This window comes from Symphodus melops (assembly GCF_947650265.1).
Source record: "Symphodus melops genome assembly, chromosome: 10".
NCBI classification, from domain to species: domain Eukaryota; kingdom Metazoa; phylum Chordata; class Actinopteri; order Labriformes; family Labridae; genus Symphodus; species Symphodus melops.
This window is the reverse complement of record NC_136700.1, coordinates 6058815-6080197: the sequence shown is the minus strand read 5'-3', so window position 1 is coordinate 6080197 and position 21383 is coordinate 6058815. Positions and strand designations below refer to the sequence as shown.

The following is a 21383-nucleotide window of genomic DNA, read 5'->3' as shown; positions in this document are numbered from 1 at the left end:
CTCAGACAGCTTTTGTTTATTTTACTAGTGCAAAGAGTTCTTAGACCTTGATCGCCTTTTCCTTGGACAAATCAATAATGTCACCCAGACGCACTCGGACCAAACAAAGACCCAGGGTTCTTAGCATGGATATTGATATCATTGAAGAGCTTTCTTTTCTTCCTCCTCTGTGTCCAGTGCATGGGTGTCTATCCTCCCAGTGTTTAAGAGTAGGACGGGATGTGTCCCGCAGGCTGCCTCTAATTCCCAGTGGTGTCCATCAGACCCCTGTCCCTCCGAGCTCTGACAGAAGGAGCTATTATTTTCTCATCGCCCCGGTGGCCCTCGCCCCCCAGGAGAGGCCTCCCCACGTGACTGACAGCTCCGTAAACACAGCAGCCAGCCTCAGGGTGACTGAGTGAGAGCTCACCGTGGTGACGCCCTTGTCCCGCCTTTTCCTCCTCCCCCCTCCCATCCCATTCTCCTTCTACCCAGACGTCTCATCTCAGTCTTGACCTGGTCTAACCCTCCATCCCCTGCACACAAGACCAGAGGTCACAGGTGTTGAAGTTAGGGTTATTTCTGACCTTAGTACACCCTTGAAAGTAGCCGCTAAAGAAGCAACAACCCCTCACACCGTAATGCCTCTGTGATATATGCAGTATTTCTAGATGCACTCTATTAGTTTCTTTAATGCAGTATCATAACAACATGGTAGCAATTGCAAGCGCTGGTCTGCTTTCTTTGTGTGTGTATTTATGTGTGTGTGTGTGTGTGTATTTGTGTCAAGAGGTCTCACTCCTGTGTAACTAAGACAGATGACTGTGTCAAGGTTGTTTCCCCACAAGGCTGTGAGAGGACTTCTCCTCCCATGCTGCTCCGCTCCCTCCACTTTGCAGACCGCGTTGGGCCACGACGCCTATTGTAATGACCCAATGTGGATTCAGGATCAGCAGCCAAGGACATCCATCTATATCAGGGTGCAGGAGACAGGAAAACCCCTCTGAGTCTATCAGCTCGTTTGTGTGCGTCTTTGTTTGTATGTTGCTACCTGTGCTGCTTCATGTCTGTATGTGTGCGTGGGTGTAAAGGAGCACCCGTTTGATCTTTCTTTTGTTCACCGTCTGTGTGTTTACCAGGTTTGTTAATGAACTCAGTCTTGCACGTTATTTATATATTTTTTTTCATATTGAACAGTGATGTTTTATTTTTCAGTATTTTTGTGGTTGAAAAAAAAAAGTGATTTGTGTATTGTATGGAATTGTGCCCATTGCTCCAATTTAAAGTCACATTGTCAACAAAATAATACTATACTATAAAACAAAAAAAAAGGTAATACCTGCTATATTTATTTACCCCATCTCTCGCTGCTAATCATACTCTTTAACTACTAACATTAAAGTATCAGATAGATGTGATATTCCTGTGGTTGGGCATATCTTCGTAGCCTAACTAAAACCGAAAAAAGGAAATCCTCATTGAAATGCAAAGAACACTGGTAGCCTGTTGCAGCAGTCCACACAGTTGAGTTTTACATAAGTCCCATCTCTGACAAGTCCGCAAGCAGCCAATCATAGTAATGGACTTTGGGATGACCACTGGGGGGTCTATTAGATTTTTTTAGGGTCTACATACTGTTTGTATTTTTCATGAGCTCCATGTTTAAATGTATATCACATCCATCCTCATTTTATATTTCAGCTAACCGGAGTAAGTCTTTATAAAAGGCTTTAACAAATAGCCACAAATGTTGGTATTATCATACTATTACAATCATAGTACAATCATTAATTTCCATCTTTTTTCCCCCCGAAATACATCTTGGAAAGTGACATACTTTTATATGCATAACCTGAGAAACCATCTAGAACCACACTGTGGTTATGTTCCTCTGTTTGATTGCTAATTACCGTGTCACATTGACAAAGTTGTCACTGAAGTTTCACATTGTACCTCTGACAGCCAGCTAAGAATAACACACAGATCAGGAGGTTCTTTTTACGATGGAAAAGGAATACGAGACGTGAGGTGACACAGGTCATGAGGAAATATTTCCTGAATGTTGAATTGTTATTTAAGTTGTGCAAAGTAAAACATTTCGCAACTTTCAAATACGTTGTTTTGTCTTCGCCATATTTCCCTTGTCACCTAATTAATGGAGGAACAGAAACAGTTTGATTTCATTCTTTTGACGCCTCTGTCCTCATTTGCTTCCAAATCATAAAACAGATGCTATTTCAGTGTGAATCCAAAAATAAAATAAAAACAAAATCCTTTCCCTTTTATTTTAAAGATTCTTTTTTTTTTTCATTTACAACATTGTAAAGCACTCAAGCACGGCTGTCAGTTTTACAGTGTGGGCAACACCTGCTCTTCAGACAGAATGACGAAAGGGCAACATCTCAGGAGGCCTGATCTGCTCGTTGTGATTTACACAGAGATCCTGACAACAAATGAACAAGTCCCATTATTTAATTCAGATACAGCATCACGTTAATAACAAAGCTGGCCCTGTACACAAGCAATCCTGTAATGAGCCACTTTGTGTGAATGCAGCCTCACTGAGCATGTGAGGGCAAAGCTAATTCTACAAAGTGTGAAAGTCCTCTGAGTGAACATGAATATTCAGCTCAGTATTCCTGCTGTTTGCCTGGCAGAGTCAAGATAAACACATGCAGGACGCGCAAAAAGTGCTCTTTTTTTTTGTGGACTCTCTGTAAACAAACACTAAGGTGGAGTTGTGCAGATGACAGGCTATGTAATTGCCAATTGGCCTTGGCTGGTAGTATCGTTTCATGAAACTAAGCCAGAAAGGAAGGAGAAGGGAATAAGTTGAGGAATAAGAAGCATGTTATCTTGAGCACATTTAATAAAATGTGGTTGCTAGTGGAATAATCACACATTGAAAAAGTTTTTGCCTACTTTGACCCTGACTTTTAATTGGCTGAGGGAAAAGGAGGCTGTGATCTGTGCCTGTCAATGTATGAATACTGTAATTAACTCGAAGCTCAGAGCATTGTAATCTCTGGATTTTAGGGTATCATAATGTATTAACTTTAATTAAGCTTGTGAGCTATGCACGCTAATTAGATGAATGTGCTTATTTGTAATCTGGATAATATGAATACATTTTACACAAGCTCAGATCAGTCAGTCTTGCTAATTAGAGAGTACGTGATTGCTGTAATTGGTGACTGTGTGTCTGCTGGTGGATGATACACTGAAGCTGCTGTCTTCCTATCCGTGTACCTGGCTTAGGCTAATGTGATGAAACCCTCATGGAGAGATGATGTGCTCTGCTGAAGGCTGACAGTCCCGAGGAGAGGGGCTCGGTATGTCAAAGGCTTGTTGAACCACGTACATGTTCAGGACTGCTGCTCCTGCCTGTCAGCGCAGAGAAGCTACAAAACCCACCTGTTCTCATTATCTACCTGTTTTTTTTTTTCTTTCTTTCATTCTTTCTTTCCTCATCTTTGCAGCTGAAGCGTTTTATCACTGCTAAGTTTTTCATGTCTCATATCACACATTTGATCTTTGTCTGCTGTTTGCTCGAGCATGAAAGTCTCACGATGAGTCGGCAGGGCCAGTGGTTTGAATGCTAGGAGGGGAAGTGAGAAGAACTGTGCCAATTTCACAGCTTTGAATTGTCTCCAATGAAACACAGTATCACTGACTTGGTGATACTGTGTTATATAGTATAGGACCTGACCTTTTTTTCTCTGTAAAGTTCAGGAAAATGTAGCCTGCTACAGCTCTCCGTTCAGTGTGTTCACTGAAAATAATCAGTTGGACATACACAAGCAGTGTCTTTGTCAAAGCGGAACATGTGGCTTGAGCATTCATTCGGCTGTTTGCAGATGAAGTTCTGATGTTAGCACTTTAGTGAGGCAATGTAGCAACAGTTTGCTAGCACACAATGAAATTAACAGCGCTTACATTTAATGCTCTGTCATTGATCTTTCTAGCTTCCATTCATTCATCCATCCATCCATCCATCCATCCATCATTGTTTAATGCAGTACGGTCTGGATGTAGTATTCACTGGCTGTTGCTCTTTTGATTACCTGAGAGATACATTTCCTGCTCTAAGAATGTTTGGATGTCATCTCTTTGGAGTATTATTAAGTGTAACTTTTTAAATTTAATAAAGAACCAGGCTCAGTGTGGCATTACAAATACATCTTGAAGGTGTTTTATAATAGAAAAAACTGTGTTTTCACTTGTAGAACATTGAGCAACAGATCTTTTTATTCTCAATCCCTTTATTACCTTATTTCATCATCCTGCTTAGGTGACGACTGTAGGTTAACTTTAACTGTAAAGACAAATGACACAATATAGTTCACTACGCAGGCAATAAGAGGTACATCAGATAATAAATGAGCAGAACATGTACTCGCTGAAGAAACATTGGGAGCAAAATGTGCCTGTGGCCCAATTTGAAACAGATGCCTGCAGTCATGTTGTCTTCGGTGTGTCTCTGTGCTTCTGTATTCTGTTTATTCAGCTCCAGGCGTTCTTTGACAGCTGTGCAGAAATGAGCTCGTCAAAGTTAGAAATGTGCTCATGTAAAGTCAGAAACAGCCTTACACAACCACCACTGTGTCACTTCTTACAACATGCAGCACCAGGGAGCTGCCTGCTGCAATCACACATCACACCGAATAGATGAATAAGCAAAACAAGCTGTGACTATGATCTGCACGCAGATTGTAAAAGCAGTGGATGCCAAGACGTTCCATTCTGTCACATAAGCCCCTGTGGTAGCCGTGTCTATTTATAAGATATCACAGAGAGCAGGAAATACATACAGGTATATGGGAGGCAGAGGGAAACTGCCAGCCACCGTCACTTACAGTGAATGAAACCTCTGCTATTCCTGTCCTCCACAAAGTGCATCTGAAACACACTATTAACTTTCCCATTGCTGATGTCACTTTTTATTGCCCCGTGGTTTCAGGTCTTTCGGAGTTGGCAGGCTCTGCTGCACTGCCTCCCAAAGCCAGATAAATGCTTGTGTCAGAGCATAGAAATACAGCAATGATGGAGATATTATTCTGAAGATTTAATTTGCCAGAGTGGCTTGGTAAAGTGCACCCTTATGGTGATTAATGCAAAAAGGCTACTGTGCTGTGCTGAGTGAAAATCATCCCGTGTGTAGCTTCTATTTGGGAGATCTTTTCGGTTTTATGGAGCGACGTCTTTCAGCTGTATGTATCCAAAAAATGGATATTTAAACTCCCTTAAGAGCAACTGTGTTTTAGTAATGGCATCAACTGTTTACGCTTGTTTTTAGCCTCCAATGCCTAAAATATAATGTTTTATATGGGCTAGTAAGAATGTACCAATCAGGTATTAGTCCCCCAATGTCATGATCAGAGTCGTGATCAGTAATCAAAGCTGGTGAACAATGTAAACAATATTTTTTTCAGCAACTTTTTGATCAGCCTTTAATTTTATTTCATTTTTAGTTATTGTAATGAGAAGGCAGAACAAATGAAATGAAATTAAGCTGAGAAATAGTATTTTATATATATATGTATATATGTGAAATATATCTAAGCAGGAAAACATGAATAAGGTTAAGAATTTTAATGCACGTATAATGATATTATTAATGAGAATAGTGATGATGGTTTTGTTAAATAATGGTGATTTTAGGATGGTTTTCATGCTGATTTAAAACTCTCTGTCGAAGCTGTGCTTTGTGCACTGCCTGTCAGCACGTGTGTTTGTTTGCACTAACTAATGTTGTTTCCTCTTTTCTTGATCCTTGCTTGTGTTGGGCTTACTTTATATAAAAGTGTCTTCTAAATGAATTGTAGAATCTCATTTGCAAGAATGTCCTCTACAGGACAGCCAGCCACACATTAACTGAGTTATAACTTAGAGAGCAATTAAAAACACAGATCAACATACAGTACAGTATCTCTATCAGGCTGCTGGAATTGTCGGCATACCAAAGGAAAGTTACCATAAGGTTTATATCCATTTATATTTTAAGTATGTTTCTGTGCCTTTTCATACAATTTTATGTGAATTAAGATGAACAACGTATCTATATGCAGGTAGAATGGATGGTACCCTTAGAATAAAAAGCGTGCAAATGATTAAGCCTTAAGTGTTGGAAAAAAAGCCTACCACTATTATTCCTCCTGCTGATAGTCTAGGTGAGATTGAGTAATGAGATGGACCAGTAGATAAAATGAGCTCCATCAATTAGGCCTATCCACACAGACATATGGGTTTATGTCAGATCATTTAGTTAAGGGTAATTCATTACAACTATTATCAATGAGATTTTATCAATGACAGGAGATGTGTGACTATACCATGAGGGTTTAACTCAGCTGTCAAGAGACTGCCCTGCCGTTGTCTTGTGGGTATAACGTGCTGCTTTTGTGTGGGCCACAATGCTGAATGGCATTTAAACATGCGCTAGCTGCATTGTCCACGGGCAATTAACATTGCATAATCTACCTGCTTACAAAGCAACTTTTCTAATTAGAGCTATGATTGCAGCAAGATAATGACAACCATTGTGCAGCGGATAATGACTGTAGCGCGGTTGGCAGTTGCTGTATTGTTTGTGCTGCAGACTTCTGACATATGGGACACAAAAAGACAGCAGCCAGGCTGACCGCCTTTGTTCCCAGTCGAGGACCCAATCATTGCTGACAAATTGCGCTGTGGACCGTCCAAGTGATGCGGAGCCCTAAAAAATGGTTCAGACACATGAGAATGGGACTATAATGTAAAAACTTCAGCTATGTGGAAGCTCACGGACTGTGAATATGAGCTCAGACACACAACCTTTAGTTCCCTCTAACAGCAACAACAGTTTCATCGGGAGGCTTTTCTTTCTGGGAATCTGTTTTTCTGCTTTGGCTTGAATGCTGTTTTTAGTGCATTCATTAGTTCTACAAGAAAACTGTTTGCAAACTTGTAGCCCATCTAAAAGCTTAGGATGCTCAAACGGTATAACTGTATTTTATAAATGTCTGTTGGCATTATAGGAAAATATATCCATTAATGTTTATGAAACTGGCCTTCTCTTTCTCAGCTGCTGAAGTAGTTCAGTGCTTAACAGGGTGAGATGTTTGTATGTTAATACCACTTGAAAAAAACACAAAGAACAATCAATCTCTCTCATGCAAAAATTGAGTTGTCCTTTAAAAAGATGGCAGAGCATTTATTCAAATAAATTAAGAGTTGTCAGATAGATAGCATCTTGGTGGCAGGCATTTAGGGCCTGTGGCGTCTGCGGCTGTGCAGTCTGTGGGGACAGGTCCATAGTGCATACTGTGGACTAATCCATCACCGCCAGCAAGAGGGGCTGGGGGTGCAAGCGCTTGGCTTCTCCCTCCAGGAAATAATCAGCTTTTAATTTATCACAGATCACATTCATGAGAAGACGGATCACTGTGCAGAGGCCTCATGTGACCGGAGCCATCTCCCCTCAGTCACACTGTCGTGCTTTCGCTGCTGCTAATTTATTCTTATATCTTTTTTTTTTTTTCACTCATGTCTCCATCTTTTTTTTTTCATTTTTGGATGAGACACCCTTTACCCCTGTTGAATTAAAGCAATTTGAACATTTATCTCAGAGAATTTAACTCCAATCTAGGCCACATCAAACATTCAAAACATTTCTAGGGAACAGCATTCATTACACTCAAAACAGAATCGCGAACAGAAAGTGGGACAGTGAAACAGCATCTTTCCCTGTGGATTGGATGGAACATATGCTATTATGTAAGTCAACTGCAGGGCGTCCTAATGGCTTCAGATTTGTTTCTGTTCCCTGTGTGTAGCCACTGTATGCATGGCGGCCCCTGCAGGAGTGAGGATGATTAGTAACACGACTTGCAGGAGCACCAGAGATGTGATCTATGCTAAGGGGGAAGGACAGTTCAGCCACATGTCGTCCACCCTCCCCACCGATCACTTTCCAGGTCCCCGGCAGGTTAATCCTTTTATTGTAATGAAGTGAGGGGGCATAATGTACTGTCAATGCGAGATGCTTAATCCAGTGTTGGCATTTTTATGAGGCAGGGAGTAGCCATGGTGACATGGAGAACAGAGTGCTGGAGAGTCAGAGGAACTATCCATCACAACATGACACTGACATTGCACAACACAACAGAACACAAACCAACCTGATTTGTTTATTGCATTTTGTGTGTTTTTGTTTCAAGACATATCGCCCAGTTTATTTTCACTGCTTTGCAATAAACATCCTGAAAAAGCAACTCAGAGTTATTTGCAAGAGTTTGTAGGGTTACTTTCAGCAAAATTATAGCATCAGTGTTTACAGATTTTTGGTATTGAAATGGGTTGAGCTGCTAGTTCCTAAGGCTTAGTGAGAGACTATCTAAGAGCCTGTCTGCTATCATCTGACTGTGAAGCCTGTGGAAATGATGGCCAAATTCTCTGTTATTCCTGTGGGGCTAGCCGAGTTAAATGAGCTTCTGCAAACTTTTGTGCTGCAGCCTTGTTTTTACTCCAAATAGCAAATTGAAAAGTGGCCATTACAGAGATACTTGGATAATATATAATTGCTAGACGACCAATGGGAGTCAGGAAGTCTGTACTGTTCAGTATACTCTCTATACTGTATGTACTGTACTGTACTGTGCAAAATGTGATATTTCTCATCTAAATTCCTATATTTAGCATAGATGTATTGAAAAACTTATATTTATGAATGTAAAATAATCCTCAGACTGTTATATTGAACCGCAGAGTTACACATAAGAACTTACAAGCAACACAAGTAATATGTTTTAATGGCTCAAGGAGAGACCACTATAGTGTAGTATTTTGAAATATGCTGGCAATTACTTAGAAGTTAGTATACATACATACAGAAGTAATGGATTTCCAAACAGCTGGTACAACCTTATCCCACAGAGCTAATAATGCATATTTGTCCTCAACTGGATCTTTTATTATATAGTATATTGGAAAAGATGGAACAATTTGCTACCTCATTGAACTGCAGCCAATGATTCATCGTATAGTGTGTTTAATCCCTGTAACCGTTTGTTTGAATTCTCTTGAAATGTACAGGGGCACACAATGATGCAGAGCTCCAAAGTCTAAAACTTTGTAGCTGACACTGAACTTAAATTGCACAAAACTCTTGACTCTCTTGTGGGTGGGTGAGTACTAGTCATGCATAAAAATGTTGTTTTGGCTGCATAGAACCTGAAGATAAGTGGTTTTGTTTTAATGCAGCAGAAAAAAGTAAAGAAGAAATGGGCAACTTAAAAAAGGAATTTCACTTTAGAATTGTCGAACAGACAGGGCTTTTTTATGGTATGCCCATCTATGAAAATAAAAGCAGCACAGTTAGACAGTTTTTAAATAGCTTATTGGTTTGGTCAACCAAATCCTTGTAATCGCCTCTGGAGCATTCAGAGAGACAAAAGATTGACATCTTTTTTTAGCAAGACAAGAAAATATTAAATGCTTGTTTGAGGGGAAAAGTACATTTTACATCAAGTATTTCATTAACGTTTTCTTCAGCAGTGTCATGCAGGTGATGAAGATTAGCATAAAACAAATGCTCAAAAAGACTTGTTCCCACTGTCTCATAATAACGTTAGCTATTAGCTTTAGCTAGTGGTGGCTGGTGCATTATTTCCAGTGGGAATTCAATGAATGCTTTTTCATCTTAATTTGTTAGCTTGATGCTACTTGTGTGTTTGAAGCTATAGACAAGGCAGCTGAATGAATTTAGCCCAAATGATCAGGGAGTATGCTATGACACGTGTCAGTCATTTATACTGTAAGTGAAGAGGAAAGGATGCTATTGACTGATATGTTTTTCGGGGGTACAATTACGCACTAGTTTTCTATTTCAAATGATTAGAAGACAAAGGTTATAATGATATTACAGTGAAGGTTTAATCAGATTTATCTGCATATAATGTAATCAGATATATAATGTACTATGATACAACAGCACCACCTTAAATATGTCCTGTGGGTTAATAGTGTTCCTTTCTGTTTCCATTTTTTCTTAATTAGCAGTTATGATTTATTTATGTTTAGGTAGTAGTTAAAAATGTATGTTTTACTTGTGACATGACTTTTAATTTTTTTGAAGGAAATATTAAACTCTTATACAGTCCACAACAACACAACACATTGTTTGACATTGACATTATATGCATCTAAAAAAAGTGGTTATATTGCCAAGCTGTTCTATCAGAAATTGGATCTAAACTTGCACCATAAGAAGTAGTCACTTTGTGTAAATACTAGTTAGCGTACTAGTTTATATCCACTGTATGTGTATTCCTGTCCCCATATTATAGCCTTTTCCTCCTCCTCACATCTATCTGTCAGTGTGAGAACGGGCAGTTTGATTCAAAAGCACAAAAGCAGGAGATGAAAGAGAAACGGACCAGGCAGTCAGAGTTCCCAGTCAAAGGTAATATCAAGTTCATTCTGACTCTCAGAGGCCTTCAACTATCTTCGCTTAAGTTACCTTTACAGTCGTCTTTTAAACACTTCACCTGAACTGTGTGTAAGAACACTGTTGGAGAACTTCTAATCTCATTAGTGCATCTTAGTAAAGTTATGTGTTCATCCATCCTTGCTGACAAAGATAAGTCATCCGCAACAGTCTCATCTCTGTTAGGTTTTAATGCTTAGGTCATGTGGAAGTGTCAGGATGAGAAACCACAGGATTTGAATGACATCGCTTCGGTTTAATCCAGCATTAGAAAATCAATTTGTGGGCAGTGACTGTTCTGCTGATGGTTCCTGTCTTTTGTGGGAGTCGGTCACTGAGCCAGCAGCAATGCTTCTTGTCACTGCCCTGATTAATTGGCTTCAATCCATTCGGCAGTCATTGAGTCAGATAAAGACAGACAATAAGGGCCTTTCATTCCTCTTGGACTGAATTGGTAGTGAATGCAGAGGAAGCCACCGAGACAAGTCTTGTAAAACATGCTCATTTCCTTTGACTTGAGAGAGGAATGGTCATTGATTGGGCTTTGATGCATCTCCGTGTAACATGTTTGCGGTTTCTAGGAAAGAGGTTTAGAATAAATCTTCTTTTATCACGTATCCATGCATTCATTAATCAAATGGAACGGGGTGATGAGTTGAATTTCAAGTCCAGAACCTTTCTGGTTAAAGAGACCATTGTAATGCCATATATTTCTCCCATTTCCAAATCTGAAGACCCCTGTGTGGTTGCTTGTCACAGCAATCTCTTGACTGGTAATTGGGTATTTATCAGATTGCCTGCAAGACGGTGATGCAGTGTTTATCTGACACAATTATCAAGAAAAATGAAGGAACCTAGTCCGCTGCTGCTCCAGGATACTGGCGTGCAACTGGTTCACGTTGCCCTGTTGGATAAAAACGCTGGAATCTTCCAGTCTAACTACAAGGACTTCTTTATCGGACTTATAGCAGGGAATATGAGCTATCATCAAATGCAAATGAAGCAATTTTGCAAATAGAACACATAATTCTTCATCTTTTCTTTGGCTCTGGAGGAATGAAAGGTTATGATAACACACCCTGCAACAATGAGCTCCCCATGGTTTAGGCCTGACTGACATCTTTAAGAGGCTCTTCTAATTCTGGGTACATGAAATGCATACGAAAGGGGGGCAGGAGTGTCCACTGAGTACCCGAAGATAAGATTGGAGAGAATATGAGAGAAGGTGTAAATTAATATGCCAGCTCCTTCTTTCTTCTGCGAAGCCTTTCGAGAGAGAGTCAAGAGACGGAGACAAAAAAGACAAGAAGGCACCTCCAAAAATAAGAGGCAAATGTAGAGTCCATTTAGGGTTATGTGAATTTAAAAAGCATGAACATTTGTCATATTTAACCGATGATTGTGTATTGGGTGGATGAATCATGACATGACACCTGGACGTCTTTATGGTAAAGCAACATTTGTTCTCAGGGAAGACAGAGGAAAAACAGGAAATCCCTCATACTGTTAAGTGCTAATAAACATAGTGAAACAGAACCTTTGTGTTATTTTTACTTTTCACTCGAGCTAATGTGAAATGGATTGGGCCAACATGAGGGCTAAAAACAAGCAACACCCACCTATCCTACATAGACCGTAAAGAACAGAGAGAGGGGGCAGAAGGGTTTTGTAGAAAGGTACCACAGAAGATGCCGAAGCACCGACTTCAGTGACATGACAGACTTAACTGTCAGGTATGCAGTGAGTGAATCCATGAGGGGTCGAGATGATATACAAAATGAGCAATAGGACATCTGGAAACAAGATGCACAATTAAGAATTTAAGCCTAACTTGTGAATTTATTATTTATTTCAAGAGTGATTGTCCAACATTTTAAGAAAATGATCAACAATGAAAAATAAAACCGCAATATTAATAAAAAAACACACACACACAATGTGACAAATGTGCTTTAAATAAGCTAAAAAAAATGTTATCAAGGTGACTGTGAATACTGTGTCAATATACAATTTCTTTACATTCAGCCATATTGGACTTTAGAGGACCTCTAAGTCAAATAACAATTAAGTAGATTTTCTGTGAATTTATTGACAGGTGAGACAGAGAAGGAAATAAATTCCCTGTGATCCTGTAAAAAAGGGTATTGCGAGCTTAGGCAGCTTTCCGTAGTTAAAGTGTTTTCTCCTTTTCATGACTGCCCAGTCACATCTTTATTGTCAAGAAATAATTTTATAATTCTTTCCATGATCTCAAAAGATGCATGGCTTGAAGAGACTCAACCACTTCCGTGGTGCTTTGAAATTCCTGATAAAGCAGGTCCATCATATTTTAGCTGAAGCATATCCAATTTAAGAAGTATGTCATGCCGGGGAAAAAGGGCCCCAAAGAGAAAATCACACAGCATAGCAGTGCAGAGAGAGAGAGTGAGAGAAGTGTGAACTAGAGGGAGAGATACCGAGAGAAAGACCAGGAGCGGTTGAAGCTACCCGGACTGCTGGATGTAATCAAACATGGGTGAACAGGTTGTTCCACAGATGGCTGATCCAAGGAATCCTCCGATTTATTTCCATGCTACAGACGGTCCCTGTCACCGCCATGCAGGTGATGTCAGCATGGTGGCATTGTCTTGCACACACCACTAAACTCTGACGCTTTTGTCTCACCTGTCTGAAATCAATTTGAGACACACACACAGGCGTGTGTGTGTGTGTGTGTGTATGTATGTATGTGAGTGTATGTGTTTGTTTGTGAAGAACAGGAAGAGCTGAATAAGAGTTTAGCATTGTAGAGAGTCGATTTGCAATCTTCTTAACATTAAAAAAAAAGAATCCTATTGGGATTTCAAAGAACGGATTCAACTAACATACTATTGCAACACAAAGAAAGTCAATAGATAATTGTTAGTCATTTGCCATTAAGACCTGCTCTCTATTCACTTTGATGCATTGTGGTGTTACAAAGGGAACGTTTAATGTATGCTTTGCAGAAATTGCTGTTTACTCTTGCACTCTGGTATTTTTTCATTTTAATCTGCACAATATATCAGATTTTTTGGGAGGTCCAAGTGAGGAGAGGAATATCCTTGCATCACAATAACAGTTAAACGCTTCTTTTATTCCCTCTTTCTCCAGGTTGCCGCCTAGTGATGCCAGGACTGTGAGCATCATAATGCGTGGCACGTGGTCAGGGGCCACACCCCTCCTCATGATGGTTCTGCTCAGGCTGGCTCAGGGCGAAGAGGTTCCGTTAGCCCCAGGTAAGATTGAGCATATTTCTCTGCACTGGTTCGTCATTGCATCAGTGATGAACACTTCATGGTCTGCCTGTATCATCATTGTCTGTCTGTCAGTCTGATCTACTGTCTGACTCTTACATGCTTGACACCTTTGAACTTTCTTTAATGATTTATGACTGCAATGAAACTGTGAACCCTGTATTTTGAGGGGCTACATCACCTATGGGCGCCAGCCAAGATTGTAAAAACAGATTATCTTAGACAACTGACCCCCTAAGGTATCACGGCCTGAAATTTTAAAACAAATGATGTATCCGTTTCTGGTGAGTTTTAAGTATTCCTTTAAAGGTTGTACCCTTTTTCTGAGAAACAAATGTTGTGATATTCTGTTTGGATATTTTAATTTAAGTATTTGAAAAATAGAACAATTGAATCACAGGTTGGATATTTGTTGCCATATAGTTATGAGTACTGTTAAATCTGCTGTGATATCTTGCTGGCCAGACAGCAATCATGTCATATTAGAAAGAATGATTGGACTGGTGTCTGACATCCATGTTTGACCATGTGTGAGTTGATGATTTACAAAAAAACCCCACTATATGACTGAATTCTTGAACTAATCTAATGGCAGCTCACCATGGTGCAGGCATGACAAACTCTGTTGGGTTAGCCTATAGCTTAACCAGACATGCAGACATTCACTCCAAAGTCAGCGGTGTGGCAAAATCTAAGTATCCTAATCTTGTCTCTTCTACCTCTTTCAAGCAAAGAACTTTTGTTCAAAGAATCATTGAGATCAATACTGAGTGAGGAAGCTTTTTGTAAGGATTAGAGATTAGGTGTTTCGGTTCAGGCTACTGAAACATTGAGTCTCAAATGTATTATTGAAGCACCCTGTGGTTTGCAAGGTCATGACTGAACTTGAGATCTTTCAAACATCTCTAATTTTAAAGAAAAGAGAACCTTTTGGTTCAATGAAAGAAAAGTAGTTCTTGACTCTGCACAGCAAGATCCCATAGTGTCTTCTAATGAAGGTGGAAATTGGTGGCGAGAAAAACTTTTTTTCTGGATTGATCCAAACTTTCCATGTCCTTTAGTTCTTCCTTTTGTTTCAGTTTTGTTTGTGTTTCCATGGCTTTGTTGGACATTCTACAAAATGAGTTACAAGGAGTGAAATCTCCTGCCCTGTGGAAATGTCTCTCTGTCAGAGATAAGAGAAACACCTATAGGCTTTATTGTCGCCACATGTGACAGTTCTGTCAGGTACACCGTGTTGATGTCTCCTCGTTCCCACCCACTTCTCCTCTGACAGGACGACAGGTCTGATGTGGTCCTGCTTAGCGGACCATTTCAGACTTGCTGATCTCTGTTATCTTCTTATTCTGGCGGCTTCAATTCACTCTATTGCCTTTCACCTCTCATTCATTTTCTTGTTCATGTCACCAACTTCTATCTTTACTTATTCTTCTGCCAACACAATCTAGGAAGCAATTTACTTGTCAAGTGCAAGGCTATGTGAGGCTCCCTATACTCTGATTTAATGGTGTTTGTGCGTGTGCTTGAGAGCAATTTGTGATAATGTGTGTGCAAAGGTGATAGATCGCTACCTTGGTGAAAATGCTCTCAATCACATCCCTTTGATTGGCAGCATTAGGAGCTATTTTAAGATTGAATTCAGCACTTTGTGTAACTGACAGTTGTGCTTAAAACCCTGATGGCATCAGAGCTTTCTAACCAAAGGGCTTTCCTTATCATGTTTCTACCTACATCTCATATTCTGCTCTAGTTACAGCTGAGAAGCAAAAAGGTAATACCCTCAAGAATTTGAAGTGCAAAATGACATCTCGAAAAGTATGTTGGAGTTTGAAAAAAAAAGGGTGATGAAAAAAGGATTCCAACTTATGTAAAACATTTGATGCCTCAAGCAAGGTTTTCAGTGACAATGCACCCAAACCAGAGAGAGAGAGAGAGAGAGAGAGAGAGAGAGAGAGGTTGTGAATTATGATTCCTGAAAATGTTTCATGACTGAAAAGATACTGTCAGAAAGAATATGTATGTATGTATATATGGAAAGTGGGAATATGCAAGGGCGGTGCGTCTTCCCATCATTGTGTCTCATGAGAGAACAATATAGACGTATCACTTTGATTTTATTTCTCTGCATACCTGCAGACTGAGAGCTCTTTTAATTTCTATCCTCAGTGTAAATACCTCCAGCTCCCAAAAGCAATAAGTCCCTGATCCCTTTTTTCAAAAGCATTATTTTCATTTCAGATTTTATTGGTACTCTATGAAGACTCTCAGGTTACTTAGTAAAATGTTTGTCTCCTGGCCTATTTTTTGCACATTATATATCCATTGCCAACTCTCAAGAAGGGATTCAATAAGAATGGATTTTGATGCTAATATCTTCATGATGGACTCATCAGTGTGTCAATGTTGTGCTCTATCTGTCCCGTCTGGACGTCCAATGCACATAGCATACTACACTAATGATATTCAAGCGCAAACTTGACCACAAAGTTGTTTTGCTGCTTGCTCCTGTGCATCTGATAGTGGAGCTGAGCCCTCAGCCTGTCCTCTCCCTGTTGAGCAGAGCTGCACTGACCTTTCACCTTTTATTCAAAGTCTCTCGTTTAGACTGAGTCATCGAGAGCAGCTGATTGAGATTTAAAAAAAACAAACATTTTCATCTCTGTGATGCACAATGACCCAGACGGTTTCAACACGTGGCTAAAGTGTGTGTGTGTGTGTGTGTGTGTGTGTGTGTGTGTGTGCGCTGAGGATTAGCTGCTGACAGCCCAGGACTGATCGAACCCCTTCTTTAAATAAAAATCCATTTGACTGAATGTTGGCTCGTCCAATAAAGGCTCTGACAGAACTGACTTTGCAGTGCACATTCAGTTTTCCAGATTCCAGATTTTCCACTGGGTTTTAAACACAGTGGTACTCATGGATAAGCAGCTTCTCCTCCTACATATCATGAGTCACATATATGAAGTGGGAGCGATGGGCCCTGAGCTGAACTGTGGGTTTTACCTCTTCTCTTTTACCGTTAAGTATTCAGCTCGCACACCACCCTGAGGGTGATTAAATATGTGGTTAATACAGCACCATGAGAGTATTGAATTACACAAGAGCCATGCTGACCTTTTTAAATTACAGAACCAATTGTGCAAGACGGCAGAGAAAGTTTATAACAGGTGATGCCAAGATGGAGCCCCAAGGAGAATAGATCTGCCGCCGCCGTCCTGCTGACACGCTCCTTATTAGTGTTCTGCACTATAAGCACCCTGTTTGACACCCGCACTTCCCTCTCATTCTCTCATTTTGGCTGTTATTGGATGCGAAAGTCTTTGTCTCCCTGTCTCAGTGTACAAACAGCCATTAGATCTTCTCACACACGCCCACACACATACTAATATGACATTTCATTTCACCGTTGATGAGACACGTATCAGTCTCGACACCCGCAGCACTCCATAAATCTTGATCACTGGCCTTTTTCTCCCATGCATCCTAGTCAGCATATTGGCTCGGCGGATATCTGAAGGTCGTTTCTGATGCCTGATCTAATTTGAAGCTAAAGCCAGAAAAATGAAGCAGTCTACTCTGGCAGCAGTTGCATGACTCCATGGAGTTGCTGCCATTTTTCTGTTGTGACTGTTCTCATCTTTAATCCCAATCCAGAGAATTCCAAACCTGACTGGCAGTGATACAACAATCTCCACTTGGCAAAGGGCAGACAAAAGCTTTTTACCGATGAAAAAAGTCCAAATAAAATTTTCAGACATTAAAAACATTCTTTTTTCTCTCCTTGCCAACTTTGAGGAGTGATTCCTGATTGCTTTATGCAGCACTCTGGGAAATGTTCTGTAATTACATACAAATAAAATATCCTCCTTTCACCGGTGTGTTTTATTCTCCTTTCTCAAGGGAATTTTAACCATTACTGGAGAAGTAGATAGATGGAAGATTTAGCTTTCCATATAATGAAAGTCTTGTGACAGACTGTTATTTTGCAGAACAATACAATTTAGTGACACCATTCATTCCATTAAGACATATTAAAAAGCTTTATCAAAAAGGCTCAAATACTCTCAAATTTGGTTTCATCTGAACACTGCCTGCACTGATTTCTCAAAGCTGACCAATCAGACTCTGCCAGGGGAAATTATCCAAGCTGTGACTCCATGCATTTATTCTTTCTCTTTCATCAACAGTTGTGCGCTGAAGGTCCTTGTTTGTTGTGCTCAGTTCAATCTATTCCAGCCCCCGTAAGTATGATATATGTGGATGTATTTGTGTTCAGGGAGCAAAATGTTTGCACTTGACTTTAATGGAAACAAAACAAGGCGTGTTGGTGCAATTGCAGACCCGTTACTGAGGCGTGTACGGACAAGGCTTGAACAAGTCTCAGGAAATGTCTGGTGTTTCTCTCTAACTGAATATTGACTACACCTACGCTGTTAGTGTGCACATTTAAGATTTAATGCAGGGCAAATAACTGTAATCTAAAGGCCTTACATCCTGCATGGTAGCATTAAAGTCATTTTCCATCCCTCCTTATAGGAAGAAATTGATTCCAGACGAGTGGGCGAAAACAGACCTGAGAAGAGAATATGTTTACGAGCTAATAATTTACATGACGTTTTTATTCCAGCAGCGCATATAGCAGCTGTTAGTTACAGTTTCAGTTTACCTAGCGGTCTTTGACATAACATCCCGTGTTTCCATGGCAACAATAAACATGATGTGTCTGTCATGTTGTTTCTGGCTTGTCTGGCGGCTGCCACCAATGACATGTCCCATTGAAACTATAAAATGAAGTTTAACCCGGGCTTTGATAACTTTTGGAAATACAGTTATAGTAGCCATTAGACATGCAACCATGTGAGTACTCAACATCAAGACAAAGACGATAACATAGATTCAGTCAATCATAGTCTCTTTAGAGATTTAAGTGTAAAACATATTCATATTACACATTTACCTATTCTCATCTTTGACTATTACAGTAATTTTCTATTTATCTTTTTAAGTATATTATAATAGTAAATATATTCTCTTTGTTTTTTGTGAGAAAGACTCCAGGGATTTATTTTGGAGTACTAGAAATCTGTTCACTGTCTTTGTTTTTTGCAACAACAAAAAAAATAGGTAAGCTTATTGTTGAAAGTGTCTGACAATATTGACGTGTCCTGAGGCACAAAGCCTGGTGCTTATCATTCTCTCTCTCTCTCTCCATCCGGACACCTTTTAATTACGGAGCGGGGCACATGCCACTGTATCCTCATCACGCTCCCTCTGCCCTCAGGCCATCATTTAATGATGAGAAATCTGCTCCAGGAGGAGCAGGACATTTGTTTTATTGTTATTCTCCTCCTTTTGATTGTCTGGGCCTTTCTTTTTTTTGTCATGGAGGTGTGTGTTTGTGTGTGTTAGGAGGTTGGTCTTCGTGTACAGCCACAGCCAGATTTGTTTTTGTTTTTCTTTCATCATTTGCTCCCAGGCATGAAATTTGATGTCCCGGGCTCTTGAGTGTGCTGTTTCTTTATGCTTCACCTTCAGCTACAACTTCACATGCATCCATCGTGACACAACCTTGAACCCCAGCTCAGCGCTGTTTACAGCTGGATCTATAACCAGGTTAGTGCAAGGGGGAAGGAGAGATTTAGAGAAGGTCACTCTTCCTATAAGGAACCAAAAGAGAGACAAAGAAAGACATGAAAGTGAACGCTTATCAGACTGAACAAACTCTGATAATAGCAGACACTCTGAGCCGACAAGTGTGTGCAACAGTTTCAGCTACATCAACAGAAAATGTTGTTTCTTTAATGTCATCATAAAAGATGCTGACTGACTAATTTGGAAGTCATTACCACCCACACACGCATCGACAACCTCTCAGGAATTCTAACTTCAATGAGGAAAGCTGGTTTAAAGTTTTTCTTCGCCTAATTTGTAGCATGTTTCAGTAGCAATAGGATGTTTCAATTGAATATCAATATGAGAGTGGTTTGAATCATCTATTTATTGATACAATGATACATTATAATGTTATGTAATGAAGAATCTAAATTAAACCTTCACTTTTAAATCTAAGGCAAAGCAATAAGGGAACAGATAATACAATAAGACAGCTGGCCAGTTTTCACATGCAGCTTTGTTATACCTCTTCCCTCCCTCGGTGTGTGTGTGCATGTGTGTATGTGTGCGTGTGTGTGAGAGAGTGTGTGAGAGCGTGTACACTTGTATACATACGTGAAGCAGTGTGCTGTGCATGCTGCAGTTTATTGATTTCCTCAGAGACATGACACAGGAACCTCTGCATCTTTTTACCCAGCTCCCCAATGTTGTCTCCCCCACCCCCCAACAAACACACAACACAAACTCAAACACATGTCCCGGCAGCCATTGCTCCAAATCCTCGCTCTCCCTTGGTTTGGTGCTGTGGGGCTCCAGGTGAGTGTCATCTCACAGATGAATTTCAGCTCACATCCCGCTTTCCATGAAAGAAGCTGTTTGTGCTCCTGCAGCAGCATGCAGCACTCTCTCTGCCCTGCAGCTGTTTGTGCTCTCACACACAAGTGTACCCTTTATTTATACCTCTACAAAAATTCTGATCCTTTGTCAGAGTATTAACTTTATTGATGTTCTTTTGTTCATTCATTTGAATAGATAATAATATTAAATGTCCTCAGGACAACATGCAGATCTCATTAAGATTTTGCCTAAGGCTTGCTTGCTCTCAGATTGAGCAGCTGCTCTCAAGGCTACATAACCCAGGACCAAAATATAGTTTTGGCTTAAAAACCAAAACAGCAATAGCATCTTACTCTAAACAAGGCCTCAAGTACTGCATAAAGGAAATCTTTGGAAGAAACAAAAGGCAAAAAAAAAAAACTAACATTTTTCTAAAACAAATTAAATTTTTAATAAAAAATTCCACATGTACAAAAAACTGGGGAAAGTCACTAAACAGAAACAAATGAAAATATGCAACAAAAAACTGTACATCCAGACAACCAACCTGCCAGCATTTGCAAAGATTAGCCCCTGGTATCCCTGGCCTGACCCATTCAAACCCTCAGCCAAGATGGCTGCTGACTGATGCCAAACCTCCCTGTTGGTCCGATCCAATCCCCACTGTTTTTGCTATCCCCAGAATCAATCATTGATCTCTTTGGTTTCACTACCCCCTCACATCCTGTGTAAAGTCACTGCCACTTCTCTCCCTCTGTTCTCTTGAATATCAAGTTGATTCTCTTTGTTTAGTCCTGGAGTGTTTCTTTTCTCTGGTCTGGATTTGAAGCTCTTTCTGATAAATGTTTTTGACTGTGCCTTAGTTATACATTTGCAGTAAATGTATATATGCTTATTTTTTCACTCATATCTGAATTTAGGTTGAGGGCATTTCAGCAAGAAGGCATCATCCCTTCTCATGCAGGCAGGAGACATGGCGTTCTGGTTTCACATGAGATGAGGCTCTCAACAGGCCTCCGTCTGCACAAACTGTTGATTTGGATGCTGGACTCAGCTGTGTAGATTGGGCATACTGAGGGACTAGCAGACAAAGTGAGCAACATCCATGATTGGAAATCTATCAGTCTACGTGCTCAGCAGGACAACGAACAGCTCTTTAGTCTCCACAGAAATCACAAACAGGGATTTCCAGACATGTTGGTTGATTATTTTGT

General features: G+C 40.1%; 1 protein-coding gene across 5 annotated transcripts in view; it reads left to right on the top strand.

Annotated features, from left to right (window-relative positions):
- Positions 1-21383, top strand: part of robo1 (roundabout, axon guidance receptor, homolog 1) — a 299362-nt gene that overhangs the window by 89588 nt on the left and 188391 nt on the right. For all 5 annotated transcript variants that reach the window (XM_079353570.1, XM_079353574.1, XM_079353569.1 and 2 more), the window contains exon 2: positions 13577-13701. In XM_079353570.1, the coding sequence (XP_079209696.1) occupies positions 13577-13701 (125 nt within the window). The remainder of the gene's footprint in view (positions 1-13576; positions 13702-21383) is intronic.